The sequence below is a fragment of the Pipistrellus hanaki genome (assembly GCF_964339955.1).
Source record: "Pipistrellus hanaki genome assembly, chromosome: 13".
NCBI lineage: Eukaryota > Metazoa > Chordata > Mammalia > Chiroptera > Vespertilionidae > Pipistrellus > Pipistrellus hanaki.
This window is the reverse complement of record NC_140515.1, coordinates 32,221,922-32,234,008: the sequence shown is the minus strand read 5'-3', so window position 1 is coordinate 32,234,008 and position 12,087 is coordinate 32,221,922. Positions and strand designations below refer to the sequence as shown.

The 12,087-nt window shown below is 47.5% G+C and overlaps 1 protein-coding gene across 2 annotated transcripts in view; it reads right to left on the bottom strand.

The window, feature by feature from the left end:
• Positions 1-263: 263 nt before the first annotated feature.
• The window catches only part of NMNAT3 (nicotinamide nucleotide adenylyltransferase 3), an 83,069-nt gene continuing 71,245 nt past the window's right edge, over positions 264-12,087 (bottom strand). Inside the window, exons 5-6 of one of the 2 annotated variants that reach the window (XR_014796604.1) lie at positions 504-602; positions 264-306 (exon numbers count right to left, since the gene is read on the bottom strand). Coding sequence is in view for 1 of the 2 variants with exons in the window: in XM_084901811.1 (XP_084757937.1) it covers positions 4,308-4,372 (65 nt within the window). In the remaining variant the exon portion in view is untranslated. Of the gene's footprint in view, positions 307-503; positions 603-4,253; positions 4,373-12,087 lie in introns of those variants that run through there. The other variant, XM_084901811.1, reaches the window with a different exon arrangement.

The following is a 12,087-nucleotide window of genomic DNA, read 5'->3' as shown; positions in this document are numbered from 1 at the left end:
ATAGACTCATGATCCATCTTCACCATGATCTCTGCCCTGAGTTCTGAGAGCCATGAACTCCCCAGTCATACTGTGTTGCTCACACCCCCCGGGGTGGACCTAGTTCTTTCTGGGTACGAGTGCTCGTGCATGCCTGCTTTGCTCCCTCAACAAGACTGTGGATGCTTTGTGGCCAGTGACTGTGCTTTAGATTCCTTCCACATTCCTCACGACCCCTGCTTCTGAGCTGGACACACAGTGACAAGAGCTCCTTGGACACTCACCTAAAGAACTGGGGGAAGTGTCAAAGCTGTGAGTCTACGGTTCCTTTCAGCAAACAGGGGTCTTCAAACTACGGCCCGCGGGCCACATGCGGCCCGCAGAGGAGTCTGATCCGGCCCGCCAGGTTTTTGGGCAGTGAACGCAGCCGAGGTGTTACAGTAGGAATTAGTAGTTCATATAGTCCGTCCCTCCAGCTCTCTGAGGGACCGTGATCTGGCCCCCACTTTAAAAAGTTTGAGGACCCCTGAGCAAACAGTTAGCACCTCATAGGTAGTGGTTGGCGCTGGGTTTGACGCTGGGGTTATTGCCATGCGCAACACACAATCCTCAGGAAGTTAAGTCTAGTGGGAAACAGAAGTGTAGCAAGTTGAGGTTTGTGCTTCAAGGACAAGGTGGTGGTTGAGTTTAGAAGGAGGGGGAGGCGATTGCCTGACTGAGAGTGAGGAGGGCGCTCCCAAGAGGGAATGGCACATGCAAGAGCAGGAAGGAGTAGGAAAGGCTGTAGGATAATCAGGGAAAGTGGGATAAACCCATGTGGCTATGGGGAGCAGTGGGGGCACGAAGGATGGCATGCTCTGACACAGGGGAAAAAATGTTGGGGATATGAGTGTGGCCAGGTCATGGGCAGCCTTATATGCTGTGACAAGCTACCTGGACTCTGTCCTGTAGGAAATGAGGGCCTGCTGCAAAGGTGAAGTACAGGAGTGTCACCACAGGAGGGAAGGAGAGACATGCAGTGCTGTCTTGGGGATGAGTGTCTGTGCAAGCCAGCCCAGAGGGACGGAGCCTAGGGCAGGGGGTGCAGTGGGCAGGAAGGTGGCTCATTCTGCTGCCAGCAGATTGCAAGGGCTGCATGATGGTGAGCACAACTGTCTTGTTCTTATGCCACCATGGCCCTGGCCTCTAGGGATGAGAGGAAGATGTGAAAGTTACCTGCCCACCCATTCACAAACCCACCATCCATCTAAACAATCTCCTTGTATCCACCCATCTCATGCACCGCCACAGAATGCACCTACCGCCTACCCATCACCCGTCTGCCCCCTCATTCATGCACAGCACTGCCCACCCACCCAGCCATCCTTCCGACCATCCTCCCAACCATCCAGCCATCTTTATTTTAAACAAGTTTTCACTTCAAGGCATAACTAGGAGCAGAGGGATGCAGAGAAATTCTTGAGGTCCATGGCAGACTGCCAAAATGACTATCTCATCATCATGAGATGGGGATATTTGCCACCCCGAGACTGTGGGCTGGCCGCATGACTTGCTCTGACAAGCAGAATGTGTGGTGGTAGTAATGTGGCACCAGCTCTGAGCGAGGCCTCCAGAAGCCTTTGCAGCTTTTGTTCTTGTGCTCTTGGGACCCTGCCACCCACACCAAGTGAACAAGTGTGGGCTGGTCTAATGAATAAGAGATACCTGGTCCGGTCACACCTGTTGCCCCAGCCAACAACCGACAGTCAGCCACCAGACATGAAAGGCGCCCAGCCGAGATCAGCTGCTATTGGCCTAGAAGCTTCTTCTAACTGCTAGACTCATGAGGAGACATGCATGGTTCTTGTTTTAAGCCACGAAGGTCTGGGGTGATTTGTTTCACAGCAAAAGTTAACGGATACAAGTCCTCAAGGTCCTGCCTGTCTCCATGTGGGCTCCGGGGCCCAAGGCCCCTGCCTTTATTTCCCTTGGCAGACGGGTAAGTGGATGTGGAGTGGCCGCAGACAAGACGTGGTAGTTAGATGTTGCTAAGCCTCAAGGAACAGGTAGGAAAACAACACCCAGCCTGATGAGGATGATGATGAAGATGATCCCACCGCTGTTTGAGGGTTCATGTGACCAACATGTTGAATACATTATCTAATTTAACCTTTAAACCACACTGCCTGGGTAGGTGTTCTTATCACTTTTTAATGGACAAAAACAATGAAGTTTGGAGAGATTAAGTAACTGGCTGAAGGTAACATAGTTTGAAGTTCAAAGACCCATGATTCTAAACCCATTCAGGGAGACAGCCATGGCAACAGGGCAACCAGGGGGACTGGGCTGTGGGAGCACAGAGGAGAGGCTGTCTCCAGCTCTGACTGCAGGGCTGGGGTGGAGGTTAGGAAGGAGACATCTTGCGATGAAAGGGAAATCCACATCTTATAAACTTCCATTTGACCAAATTTGCCATCCTTTTCCCAAGAAGCCAGTTGAGTTTTGGCCACATTAGGGCTCCCAGAGAGGATGTGAGTCAAGGCGAAGTTGTGGAGAATTGGGACCCCACGCCTGGCTCGGCACTCCATGCCCTGTGCTCGATGTAGCTTCCCGGGAAGGAAGACCCTGCTCCTCTGCAGGATCAGGCTGAGCGTGACCAGCTCACCAGTCTAGCTGCAGTCCATTCACTCTGCCTCCTCCATGGAGTCAGGCTCCCCCATGCCCATGCTCACCTAAGCACATGCTACAACATTGCCTGTGGGCCCAACCTGCCCTGGGCCCAGGCCTGTCTGCCCACAGGGGAGGGAGAAATAGACAAGGAGGTGCCATCCTGCCTGTCCATCCCTTTCTCCCTCTAAGGAAGTGCTTTTTCCATCACTGCACTACCTCCTACACAAAACAGGAGCAAGTGCGGTACACACACTGCGGGGCTGCTTCCCAGTTTTGTGGACACTTGCTAGAGCAAGCATGTCAAACTTGTGGCCCGTGGGCCGAATGTGGTCCACAATGAATATTTTTGCGGCCCAGCCAATATAACAGAATGTAAGAAAACATTAATTTTATCATTGCTCTTGTTCTATTTCATACTGTACTTTTTGAAATCAAGCTACGGTTCTATGAAAATTGAAGTTTGTGATTTTTTGCAGCCCATTTAAACTTAAACCTTGTTTATTTGGCCTGTGTTAGCCTTTGAGTTTGACATGCTTGTGCTAGAGTGTTGGTAGTGCCCATCACTTCCTTCTTATCTGCCCTTGCAGACATGTTGCTACCACATGGACCAGGGGGATATGCCCATGCAGGGCATGAGTCTCTCCCGAGGAATCTGGAACTGTGACACTGCAATAGGGGGTGTGGTGGGAGGTCACACGGGCACTAGATGATGAGAGCAGTGAAGGAGCATAGAAGCCAATTTGGGGACAAGGGGTAGGGAGGGAGGGAGAAAGAGGAAGAGCGGAAAAAGAGGAGGAAGAGGAGGAAGAGGAGAGAGAGGGGTAGGGGAAGGAATTAAGTTTCTTTTTTCTTTCCAGCTTCTTGTGAACCCTGTAAATGTGTCCTGTCCTTGGGCCCTTCCCATTACTGGCATCCTAGGACATCTGGTGCCCCCATCTCTTATTAGGCTAGTTTGAAGAGCTCCTGTTTATCAAAATGAGAAAAATAAATAAATAAATGAAAAGCCTTGAAGGTGCCCAGCAAACAGCAGGAACAATGCTTGCTTACAAATTGCGATGTCTCTCTATGGCAAGTGAAATTCATCACAAATTATCTACTAAAATAAAGAGATTGCTTTGGCTTGTATAAAAGATAATGAAACTGACATTCTGAAAAAAGAATAGGAAATGAGAATTTCAGCAGCTCTATGAGATGAGATTCCCCTATCCCCCCCCCCCCTTTTTTTTCCCACACACACAAAAATCAATTTATTTTTAAAAAAATCTAGAGTCTACAATCTGGTAACATCAATTAGAATGAAAAATACACATACCATTTGACCCAGCAATGCACTCCTGGGAGTCTTCCCCACAAAAGCACTGGTTTGTGAGGGCTGATGTTTAAGGGTGTTTATTGCAGCATTGTTTGTAGCAGCAAAAAAAGGAAAGTCTTTAGATAAGAACTTCCTAGACTCCCTTGAGTACTGTGTTCCACATATTATTAAGTGTATGCGTATAAAAAGGATACATACCGCATTTTTTCCGTGTATAAGACACTATTTTTTTCTAAAATCATTAGACTGAAAATTGAGGGGTGTCTTATACATGGGAGTCGGCCGAGGAGGGAGCCATGCGGGTGTGTCACTGCTGATACCTTGTCAAACAGGCTTTCTTTAATCACGAGCATTATTGTTACTGACGTCAACTGATGCCATAATTGGAGGTGGAGGTGAAGAGTGTACAGATGCAACAGGAACTAGAGCATTCTGTGCCCATAAAGATGTAAAAAATAAAAATAAAAAGATAAATACCGGTAAGCGATTGTCTTACTCCGTAAAATTCAAACAATGCAATCAGTTATGCAAAAGGGCATGGAAATAGAGCTGCAGAGAGACAATTTGGACTTCCTCATACTGAGTGTATGATCAGACAATGGAGAAAACAGGAAGAACAGTTCCTTTTTAAAAAAATATATATTTTATTGATTTTTTTACAGAGAGGAAGAGAGAGGGATAGAGAGTTAAAAACATTGATGAGAATCATTGATCAGCTGCCTCTTGCACACCCCCTACTGGGGATGTGCCAGCAACCAAGGTACATGCCCTTGACTGGAATCGAACCTGGGACCTTTCAGTCCGCAGGCCAATACTCTATCCACTGAGCCAAACTGGTTTCGGCAAGAACAATTCCTTAAGATGCCAAAAAAGAAGACCTTAAGAAGAAAACTAGCAAAATGTTTAAAATATTGATTTCTTAATTCTGGGTTGGAAAAGTGGACAGCATCTTATACATGGGGGCCCTTATACACAAAAAAATACAGTACTTCAAAAAACACTGACTTATACAAAGTGAAACAGGTGCATTTATCATGGGCTTCTCAGCACTATTAAGATGCTTATTCAGATACTAGAGGCCTGGTGCATGAAAATTCATGCACTGGAGGATGGGTCCCTCAGCCCAGCCTATCCCCTCTCACAATCTGGGAGCCCTCAGGAATGGGAGATGACCCAGTTATCAGGGGAAGGCAATGCCCCATCACACCTCTACTGCTGCCACTGCCAGCAGTGCAAGCCTTGGCTAGTCCTGGTTACCTGAGTCTCAGGTGGCCCTGGGCATCTAGGCAGCTGCATCCAAGGCTTGCCTGAACCTCAGGACAGCCCTGCGTGGCTGGGAAGCTGACATTTGAGGCTTGCCTGTGCCTTGAGCTGGCCCTGAGTGGCTGGGCAGCTGCCATCTGAGGCTTGCCTGCACCTTGGACTGGCCCTGGGACTTGGGGACTCTGGACGCAGGCACACAGAGTGACCAGGCCCACTGGGGGCAGGCCTGGCCTTGCCACATGCCTGCTCCCCAGTGGGGCAGAGGGGACTGGGTGCCACCATGAAATTAGCACATTCACTCCTTATTGGCTTTGGGCACTGCCATCTTTGAGGGAATTAGCATATTCCCTCCTTATTGGTTGTGGGTGCCGCCATCTTTCCGATGGTGTGAGGGTCAATTAGCATGTTATCTCTTTATTTGATAGGATTATTTCATGAAGTATTTCTTGAGCTAGAATTTGTACTGGGGAAGAGAACAATGATCAAGATGAATTATTACTTTCAGGGAACTTTGAGTCACCACTACATCAATAATTTCAAGAGTGATGAAGTTCTCTTCCAAGAGAAGGGCAGAGAGCCAGGAGTGGCGTGGGCAGGTCTGACTTACTCAGGACTCCGACCGACAGGACATTCTGGAAAAAGCAACTTGAGGTAGAAAACTGAAGAAGCCATGGGAATAAGCCCCAAGAAGGGAGACAGCATGCCAGGTGGAGGGAACCATATGCAACAGCACCAATGAGAAAAAGAAGGTTGAGTGTGAGAAACTGATAAAAGCAGGTGTGGCTGGAGCAGAGAGAACAAGAGCTGTGGGGGTGGGAAAGTGGAGGGAAGGGATAGGCTCAAGAGTGGAAGGATTGGGGGTGTGTGTGGAGCAGGGCACCCCAGGAGGAGTCAAGTCTTCACTCCAAGGGCAAGCAAAGTGCCAGAGGATTTAAAACACACATACGTACACTCCATGTCCTGTGCTCACACACACACACACACACACACACACACACACACACACACCTTTGTTAAGGTATAATTTAAATACCACAAAATTTATCTATTTTTGTTCATAGTTTGATGAGCTTCAGCAGATTTACAGAGTTGTGCTACCATCAGCACAATCTAGTCAGAACACTCCTGTCACCTCCGAAAGGTCCCTGTGCCCACTTGCAGTCAATCCTCATTCCCACCCTCAGCCACCACCGGCCTGCTTTTCGCCTCTATAGTTTTGCTTTTTCTAGAAATTTCATATAAGTGGAATGATACACATACTGTCTTATATGTCTGGCTTCTTTCACCCAGCATATTTTTGAGATCCACCCATATTGGGGCAGGTGCCTATTGCAAGGTTTCTCTTTTAGTATTCCGTTGTGTAGGATGTATTTGTTTTTCCATTTACCAGTTGATGGACATCTGCATGGCCCCAGGTTTTGGCTACAGTGAATGCTGCTATAAACACGCACACACACCGAGTGGACATGTTTGCATCTCTTTTGGGTGGGTACCTAGAAGTGGAGTTGCTGGGTTGCTTTTAACCGTTCCAGTGGGTACGAAGTAGCGTCTCACTGTGGTTCTCTCAAGACTAACAGTGGTGAGTGTCACTTGTGTGCTTCTGTCCTTCATGTATCTTCTTCGGTGAAGGGTCTGGCTTCTGGGGTTTCCCATTTGATTCACTTGAAGGACTCAGAAGCAATTCTTTATACCTCTGGCAGTGGGTTATCACAGCAAAAGGACACACGGCAGGACTAGCTGGGGGAGAAGACACGGCAGGTGGAGTCTGGAGGAGCCCAGGCCAAGACTCCCCAAGTTCTCCCTCCTGGGGTGGGGGCCACGGAGAGCACACTTTCCCCTCCAGCAGTGAAATGCAGCATCAGTGTGATTGTTTCTGCCCAGGGAAGCCTGCCCGAGACTCCAGGGTTCGATTCCTGGTCAAGGGCATGTACCTGGGTTGCAGGTTTGGTCTCTGGCCCGTCAGAGCACTGTGTGGGAGACATCCAATCTCTCTCTCTCTCTCTCTCTCTCTCTCTCTCTCTCTCTCTCTCTCTCTCTCTCCCCTTCCTTTCATACTCTCTCTAAAAATCAATGGAAAAAATATCCTCAAGTGAGGATTTACAACAAAAAACAAAACAAAAACTCTAACAATTCCCCCCAAAAGAAGATTAAAACCCAATGACAAATGACCCAAAAGTTTGACTGTATGTGTGCAGGGTTTTATCATGGGCTGGTGATCAGGGCACTTTGCCTGCATGACCGGCCATAACCAACAAAATTCCAGGCTCCTGGAAGGAAAGCAGGTGTTCGTTATAAATCACGTCTGCACAGTCTAGGCAAGCTGGTACAGGATTTAGTGCCCTGGGCAGGATTCTTATCACTCAGACATATAGGCAGGACTCCAAAGGCAATTTCTCCGGTGCCAGCCAAGGGTCACCCCATGAGCAGGTCCTTCCAAAGAGCAACATCGGGCCTGCTGCACACGCCCAGTCAAATCTTTGGTTCGTTTTTTATTTATTTATATTTTATTGATATTTTACAGAGAGGCAGAGAGAGGGATAGAGAGTTAGAAACATCGATGAGAGAGAATCATCGATCAGTTGCCTCTTACACATCCCCTATTGGGGATGTGCCCGCAACCAAGGTATATGCCCATGACTGGAATTGAACCTGGGACCTTTCGGTTCGCAGGCTAACGCTCTACCACTGAGCCAAACCGGTTTCGTTTAATTGGGTTTTAGTCTTCCTTTTTTTTTTTTTTTTGAAATTTTTAGAATTCTATTCTTGTTAATCTCTTGGGAGGATTTCTTTCTTTTTTCTTTTTTTTTTTCATTGATTTTTTAGAGAGAGTGGAAGGGAAGCAGGGAGGGGGAGAGAAAGAGAGACAGAGAGGGGGAGCGAGGCACACATTGATGTGAGAGAGACACTCTGATTGGATGCCTCCCACATGGGCCCTGACAAGAGGAAGGGATGACTCCCCCAACTTACCCACAGAACACAATATTGTCATTGTTTTTCAGAGTGAAACTCCCATGACTTTGTGGGATTTTGGAATTTTGATTATTTGGGGAAGGTGTATTTGGGGACCAGATGTATTCTCTTCTGGTTTTCGGTCTATGGTGCCATGAACATGTCCCTTTGGGGTTATGTGAATAATTCTAAAAAAATTTCTGCCGCGTGCCTTCGTGCATTATTACAGATTGTTTATTAGTTACACACATGTGTCTATAATGCTGAGTTCTGGCCCAAGAAAATAACTTCATGACTGTAATGGAACGCGGTCTATGCATGGAGACCCTTTGCAAAAAATGAAGGCAGAAACACTCAGCATAGGAAGTGCAAGGATGGGGATAAGGACATTCACAGTCATGCATTAACCCAATTACCAAATGTGCCTTGCAAATCCGGAGCGCTGTCGGTTTAAAATGGAATTTCACATCCTTCTGTCCCAAATGACACAGAAAGTATTATAAATGAAAATGTCTTTCCTCGGGCTGAGACACAGAGCTCCTCCCCGTCAGCAGCACATGCTATCACAGGAGAACCTTTATTTAAGGCTGGAAATTCTATTTACCCAGGAGCCCAAGCCACTGCTTTTCTATTCCTGCAAAATAAACAAAACAGCCAGGCGAGCCAGATGCAAAGAAGGCCCGAGGGAATGGAAAGGAATGTGAAATCAGGTGTGCTGGTCACAGTCCAGGCAGCAAATCAGGAGCTCAGCGCTGATACACATTTTCTCTCCTCTGATACTAACAAGGGGAGATGACAGCCATCAATGGGACAAAGTGAGACTAGAGAAATATATACGTGAGTATGGGTATGTGGGTTTATATATGTGTTGTTTTATTCTATTTATTAAATATATTTTTATTGATTTCAGAGTGGAAGGGTGAGGGAGATATAAACATCAATGATGAGAGAGAATCATTGATTGGCTTCCTACTGTACGCCCCCTACTGGGGATAGAGCCCAAAACCTAGGCATGTGCCCTTGACGGGAGTCAAACCTGGGACCCTTCAGTTTGCAGGCCGACGCTCTATCCACTGAACCAAACCAGCTAGGGCTGTTGTTTCGTTTTAGAAGAGGATGATGTAAAGGCTCAGAAGTGAATGTTTTGCTTGGGGGGGAGTCCCATGATACAGTCATGAATCAGAGATGAAGGCTTCTCCTCCCAGCCTCGTTGGGCCTGGGGCTCTGAGCCTACAGAAAGGCTGGGCATGCCGAAACTGGTTCGGCTCAGTGGATAGAGCGTCGGCCTGCAGACCGAAGGGTCCCGGGTTCGATTCCGGTCAAGGGCACGTACCTTGGTTGCAGGCACATCCCCGGTGGGGAGTGTGCAGGAGGCAGCTGGTCGATGTTTCTCTCTCATCGACGTTTCTAACTCTCTATCCCTCTCAATTCCTCTCTGTGTAAAATCAATAAAATATATTAAAAAAAGAAAAAAAAGCAAGGCTGGGCAGGGAAATTGTGGCAGGCAAGAATGCCTGCTCCTGGGTGCATACCGTAATAATAACCCCCTTCTTAAAGGGTGGTAATAAATCAAGCTCATCATGCTGCTTATTGTGTCCTTTCCTGCCTCAGGGCCTTTGCACGTGCAGCTCATTCTGAAAGCCAGTGGCCTTGACCCATGCCCCAAGTCTTATGAATTCATCTTTCAGATTTCAAATTCATCTTCTCTTCCCTGCCATTGGGGAGAACTCCTGATGTTTTAGATGGATAAACTAAACTGTACAGGTTTGAAAGCCCCTTTTCAGAATAAGAATAAAAATTATGATGTGAAAGTCATACCCCTCCAAGGGTGCTGGAAAGTGAAAGGCTAGTGCTTAAGCTTCTCAGTGAACCTGCTGCCTTTTGTCAGAGCACACAGTGTATTTGCTCTCAGAGCCCTCATCACAGTTCATGATCATGTCTAGTCGTGTGAGTATTTGATTCCTGTCCACCTCCCCAGTGGGCCACAAGCCTTTAGAAGGGAGAGACTGTGTCTATTTTGATCATTCTTGTACCACTAGTGTTTAGTCTAGTGCCTGGCACATGAGAGGTCCTCAATAAATAGGATTTGAATAAATGAATCCTGAATTTTGAATCATAATAATCAAACTCATACAACTACTAGCTCCCACTCATTGACAGTCACCTCTTGCCAGGCCCTGGATGGCAGTTCTGAAGGTACAGGTACGTTGGGAGCCTCAATCTGTGAAAACGGGAGAGAGAAAGCCACGAGGGCCCTGGGAAGTGAAAGGAGACTGAAACCAAGTGCCCCTGGCCCAAAGACGTGGCTTCTGATTCCTACTGTCAAGGGAATCCTGACCCCCAGAATAAACACAACTTCATGAGTGGTAGAGACTGCTCTTAAACCATTTTCTTTGTTTTGTTTTGTTTTTAAAAAAACTCTTCTGAAGCTGCTTCTTCCTGATTTTCCCTCTTGGGAAACAGAACTGCTTCTCATCTACATATCCCTGCAGCCATGTTCTCAAGCCAGTGGGTCTCAGCGAGGATGATTACATTGTGCCCAGGAGACATGTGCCAATGTCCAGGGGCATTTTTGTTGTTACAGCAGGAAGTGGGGGGATGTTACTACCGGCACCTAATGGACAGAGGACAGGGATGCTTAGCAATGCACAGGGCAGCCCCTCACAGCAGAGAATGATCTGGCCCAAATGCCAATAAAGCCCAAGCCGAGAGACCCTGCCTCCAGCCCTTCACCCTTTTCCTGAACACCACAGCTGTTTGCAGGTGTGTGTGTGTGTGTGTGTGTTTTCCTCCTTTGCCTTCTATACCCCACACAGAATAGTGGGGACAACACTGCTCAGAGAGCAAGGAGGAAGATATTCAGCAGAGCAAAGGTGATGTAATTTCAGTTATAAATTCAGCTTGTTAAAAACAAACAAACACTGACGTTATTGTAACAGGCCTTGTTCTAGGCCAGTGCATCGGGTGGCCTGTGAATCTTGTAAAAATGCAGCTTCAGCATCAGGAGCCTGAGAGCCTCCATTGCTAACCAGCCCCACAGGGATGTCTGTGCTGTGGCCTCGCGCCACACTTAGAGTAGCAGATTTCTAGGTACGTAGGATACATCAACCAACAAAACAAAGACCCCCTGCCCTTGGAGAGCTCCTAGTCTGGCTAGAAACATTGGACCCAAAAAAAGGGAGACGGGCTGAGGTCAGAGGCACTCAGAGACTTAGAAAACCAGAGCTGAGAGAGAACTTAAGAGGATGTCGGTTCCTATTTTGGAGGCTGGGAAACTGAGGCTCACAGTGGGAAGGGAGCTAGTCAAAGTCACATCATTTGCTGTGGCAGCTTTTGGACAGGGCTGTTGGTTTCCTACTCCCTTGCATTATCAGGGTTCTTAGGGACCTCTTTAGGATAGAGGTCAATCATGGGAGAGTGGGGAGGAGGAATGGCCAGCAGCTTCAGAGGTTGCAGGAGGGCCCCACAGCTCTGGACTCAGGAGATCAATTTCAGTCACCACTGTAATGACACACATGTAAACACTGGGATATATTTCTGGAGATTTTAGGTTTCTTCGACTGACCCTATGTTTCTCTTCATGACTAAATCTGAAGCAAGGAGAAAAGGATGAAGAAGTAACCTGAATGCATGCAGGCATTTAGTTGGCAAGTGTAATGAGTAAACTCAAAACAGAATCAGGCCAATCAAAACCTCTTCCTATCAGGAATGAAAGGATAAATCCTGACCCCACGCTGGGCTCCTGTTCTCATCTTCCAGGGCCCAGCTGAACGAGGCCACCTTCCCAGAGCTTCAGATTGGAGAACCGTTCACATGATGTTGAAAAGCAACTGCCTCATCCACTGCCAGGAACATAAACTTCTAAATTCAGGCCAGTTTGATAGGAACAGTAGCAAATTTCAAGGAGCAGTTAAAAAGGAGAGCAACATCTGGCA